At 36.6% G+C, this 5,088-nt stretch overlaps 1 protein-coding gene across 1 annotated transcript in view; it reads right to left on the bottom strand.

The window, feature by feature from the left end:
* The window catches only part of THSD7A (thrombospondin, type I, domain containing 7A), a 196,484-nt gene that overhangs the window by 93,096 nt on the left and 98,300 nt on the right, over positions 1-5,088 (bottom strand). The window contains exons 5-6 of the mRNA XM_009994927.1: positions 3,584-3,739; positions 1,043-1,246 (exon numbers count right to left, since the gene is read on the bottom strand). Of these exons, the coding sequence (XP_009993229.1) occupies positions 1,043-1,246; positions 3,584-3,739 (360 nt within the window). The remainder of the gene's footprint in view (positions 1-1,042; positions 1,247-3,583; positions 3,740-5,088) is intronic.

Here is a 5,088-nt window from a genome sequence, read left to right on the forward strand (position 1 = left end):
TGTAGGGAATTTCTTTGAGAAAAGGACATAAAATATTGTAGATTGAATACTGTCATTCTAGGCTAATCACCTTCTCAACTGTAAAAATGGTTACGTTTTTAGGTAACATCTTTTAGGTGTATACAGAAAAATAAAAGCTTACACTCAAACTCAAAGGTTTCCAGTTTAAGTCCCAAAACTCAATTATGACCCAAATTCTTGAGCACAGAAGCTCAATAATTAAATTGCTTTATAATCAGTTCTTATTACTTCCGACCAATTTAATTACAAAATACTTGGTGCAGCTGTTAAACACTTATCAGAGGTGTACCCTTACTTAATCCTCTATAGGGACTTAGAAGTCTCTTACCATAACTACACTGCAGTCAGTACAATTATTTTAATTCATATGCTGCTCTAGACTATAATATTACTAATGAATAAGGAATATTCTCACAAGAGTAATTCACGAGTCTTCCGTAGATTAAAGTATTTTGTAAGCAGCATTCAAAATTGACTTTTATGACTATGTAATGCAAAATCTGTTTTCTCTCACAGAGGATAATTGAATAATGGTTGTATTTTTTTTTGACCTTTTGAAGAAGCAAGACAGCTTGAACTGTTAAACCCACTCTGTAATACACAACAAACCATGCTTTTTAATAAATACATCATTCTTTTTCTTCTAGCTATACTTGCTGCAATGCATCTTACTTTACTCACATTTAATTTGGTTCTTGACTCAGAGGATCAGCATTGTTAACGGAATTACATCAGGGAATTCAGTCAGGTCACTGCAGGCGTGAGACTGACCTACTGAAAAACAATAGCTGTTTTCTATTTACTTTTCTCAAAGTCTCATTGGGAACCTTTGAGTCGGTGAAGGAGCTTGATCCTAGAGCAACTAGAGGGCCTGTCCTTCAAGTAAATACTAGAGGATGTTTCTTCCTACTCCAGACAGCTTGGTCTTGGGCCTGAGAAAGCTAAAAACAACAAAAACTGCTACCCTTTCGGACTATATTTTAGCACTTTAATACGTATGACCCATGGAAAAACATCTTACCATCACTGTTGATGCAGACAACAATAGGAACCTGTGTACCAGGGCCACATGGCTTCTCATTGTCGGGAACACAATCCTCCAGCCCCACGATTCTCCAGTCATAGCAGGAGGGCTCTTCACAAGGGATGGCTTCCAGCAGGTGAGGGCAGTTTCCTGTTCCTCCTGTAGGCTCATTAGTGATGCGCCTTTTTCTTAGTTTAAAGCCTGAAATGTCCACGAAAATGCAAAGGGCAGAATAATTCAATTCTAAAATGCAAAGCAAGAAGATTTTTACCTATACCTGAGTGAACAGTTCTGTTTCTATTCTCTGTAAAAGATACTTCTGATGCTCAGCACAACACTGCATTTTAGATAACTGTAGAACTCACTAAAGAAGAGGTAAAACTTAACAACAGTATCACAATTTTTGAGCTTATTCAGTTAGCTTTGCCTTAAATCCCTCTTTATCCTATTCATATGTACTCCAGGAGGGAAACAAAAGCCATTTCCTAGGCATCACACTTGCCAGATCCATCTCATCTAACAAATCTTGACTAGATTGCTTGGTTGCTATTTCTCAAAGATGATGCTTGTTTTGTCTGCAGATATCTTGTAAAAGGGATGGATTATCAAGTGAAATGAGCTCATAACAAGGCACAGAAATCAACCCAAGAAGACCTATGAACACATTTTCAGTAATTAACATCACAATGTTACGTTGCAAGCATTTAGAAATCTTCTTAAGGTTACCCAAGCTCATCTTGGATTGGAGAAATGATTGGACCTTCATACAGAGTTATCTGGCAGATCAACGTCAGTCTCTAAGAACAACCTGCGCTCTCACTTTCAGGATAGCATGTTGAAAAAAACATATAAAATCTAAAGTCAGAACAATGTAACCAAACTGAAAGGAGTTGGGAAAAGGTTCCTCATTAGGTAATTTTCTATAGTTTCTGATATATGCTATCAGAATATCTTAACTTTGGCAAAGGCTTGTTTCTTTTCACATCTCTTCACAGTCCCATTTGTTTTATTTCAGTATTCTGGCAGGTTAGTAATACACATTTTTTATAAAACATTGTATAATCAACCTTCAAGAGAGACTTTTCAAACACATATGTTCAAGAACTGATTCTTTGTTTGGAGATGTGGCTCTTAATTAAATTATAACAAACATTATTAAATATATATATTCCCATGTATCTATAATAGTTTTTTTTCTAAATTGAAGAGGTCAGTCAAATTATGTCCAAATATCTTATTCAGCCTTCCACAAAAGGCTGATATAATATAAAAAAATTACGTTCACTGCAACAAAGGAGGTGAAGGATTCACAGTAGTAAAGGGCCATTCCTGAAATATGTAGAGAGACCTGCTGCTAAAACTGGAAGTGCCTGCAAAACTTTTACATCATTCTCTCAGAAGAACTGTCAATGCAATTATAAAATAAAACGCAAGAATTTCCAGGTAAGAGGAAAACATTGGCAGTTGAGAAAAGATCCCTGACCATGTCTGCAGGAATACAGACTTGCAAAAAGTATATCCTAACACTTCCCATTAGGCAGGTGTCCAAATCAGTCTCACAAACCTAAACATTACCCCTGAAAACATAGCAAATCTTTCAGTGGTGGAACAGCAAAAGAGATAAAAGGTTACTTCACTCACTCAGAGGAGATTTGATCCAATGGGTTTACACACTGAACTGCTTTTTCATTCTCGAATTGCTCAAGGTTGGGACACATTACTGTGAGATAGCATTGTAAAACTTGTATTAGTGCTGCCCAGACTGAAGTGTAGCTAGTGGTATGCCAAGGAAGAAGCAGCTAAGCTAATGTGGTAATTACAGATGCTCCTTCAAGTGGAAATATGTGGCTGCCCTTTCTCATGAGTGTTTTCAATCAGGGAACAAAGTCTGTACGCTCAGCTTTTGTCAGATAATCACACTGCAGCAATGTCCAGGCCATTATTTCTCATTTATGGTCAGAAACCTGCAGACTTCTTACATGAGGTCCTTGTCACCGAGTTCTTGCTTTCCTACTTTGATGACAGGTAAATACAATCTGTTCTGCATAGGAATAAACTGTAAAACATGTGAAAATTGAAACCAGCACATATGTCATCAGTAAAACACTGTCACTTATTAACAGCAAATGCTCTCAGCTCTTTGCCAGGGCATGCTTTACAGTCTACTGGTGAATTCTTAAGTTACCACTGAACTGTAAATCTTTGAGTGACTTGAACACTATGCACCTCAAAGGCTACTTATGTCCTCCATTTCAGACAGAACTGTAATCTGAAGACACAAACAGTATCCCTTTCAGTTTGAAATTAAAGTTTAATAACCCAAACTGACCTTGAGAGTAAACAGTCTACATTTTGCCAGCATTGGTAGGGCAGTAATGCTAAATATAGTCCTAATTCAATGACTTTTTCTGATGCTTAGAGGCACTAGAGGTACTCTTCATGATACAAAATTTGGTATGCTTGCATAGCCAGAGGTGTCTAGAGACTTAGGAGTATGAAATAATCACCATTAAAAGGCTTCACTGAAGTTTTACATACCCTTCTTGGCCTGAGGGTCATCACAGCTCTCATAGGTGCATGGTCCCCATGCTGACCATGCCGAGGTCTCACACTCTGTAGGACAGGGGATATGGCACAGCTGGGAGGTGCTAGGAAGAGGTCCTGTACACAGCCTACGGTCCACTGGCCTCGAGGCTGTCAAAACAAAGTCAACACTAGTCGCAAGCCTCAGCTCTAAAAGTACAGAACCATCCTTCATTCAGAAAGGCTGTTATCACACTTTTGGTCCGATGAAGGGATGGTAAAATGCTGGTCTTGAAAAAGATGGAACAGAAGTCAGTTTACTCTCTGCATGACCAAAATCAAATCCGATTACACGGAGTCAGGAAGACTAGAGATAGTGCAGCATCCTCTCAGACCTAGTCCTTTCATTTAATGCATAGATTATGTTACTACAATAGTTGTTCACAGTGCACTCCATGTAAATCAATGTCCTGCTGTCTTATTGAGTACATCTTCATTTAAGAAACTGAATGAAAAGCTGTATAAATCCCTTTTGCTACCATATGATATTGTCACTTCAAAAGACCAATTAATTAATATGTAGAAGATTATTTTTAAGCTAGAACCTGAATCACAGTTAAAATTATGACAAAAGTTTGATTTTTATTTTACTCTAAAGACCTACAAGTGCAAACTCAGCAAAAAGATTTGTGCAGTAGCAGCTTCAGTTCAAGAAAGGCTTTGTTTTAGACACACAGGGTTTGCATATAATATAAATAGATAAACATAAAATAGTTAAAATAATTACAATTCTGCATAAAATAATTTTTATATTTTTTTTCATTGAAGTATTATTAATCTATAAGGACACTTGTAAGGCAGATTCCTGTGTTCTTTCATGATCAATAAGCCCTGGAAAGGCAAAAATCTCCTTGCTCTCCTTGCAAAAGAGGAAATATTTTCCTCTTTTGAATTACCACGTTACACAAATAATAGGACAACTCTATAAGGTGACAGATTAAGGCACAGAACTAAAAAAATATAATAATAATACGTACCATCTCATTATGTCATTATAAGCAAGATTTTAATTTTTTTTCATAATGTAACACTTGACAAAATAATAAACTAAGCAGAAAATATCTGCTAGAGGGCAAAGAGAATTCTGCCACACTCATTCAATTTGGTAGATTGAAGGAACATGCAATTTCCTAGCTTAAAACACTCTCATCCTACTCTCTCAGCATTTTTTTCACAGAAAAGTTACCTCTTTAATTTTCTGCCACCACTACAAATAGTTTTGTTGGATGGAAAGGGCTCTCTGACTAAATATATTCAGAAATAAGTACAGAACTTGACAAAATATCCTTCTGAAAGATGAGATCAGGAACCACAGCTACAATGCTAAAGTAAACATCAGGTTGTTAAAGTATGGTCTTATTTGTAGATAGGTGTGTCTCTTTCTATTCAGGCTTCTAAGTAGTAAATGATCTTTCCAGTTACAGAAAAAGCATTCAATTCTCACTTTTTAAAGGGAAAGA

The sequence above is a fragment of the Chaetura pelagica genome, unplaced genomic scaffold, assembly GCF_000747805.2.
Source record: "Chaetura pelagica isolate M959 unplaced genomic scaffold, ChaPel_1.0 scaffold12, whole genome shotgun sequence".
Lineage (NCBI taxonomy): Eukaryota > Metazoa > Chordata > Aves > Apodiformes > Apodidae > Chaetura > Chaetura pelagica.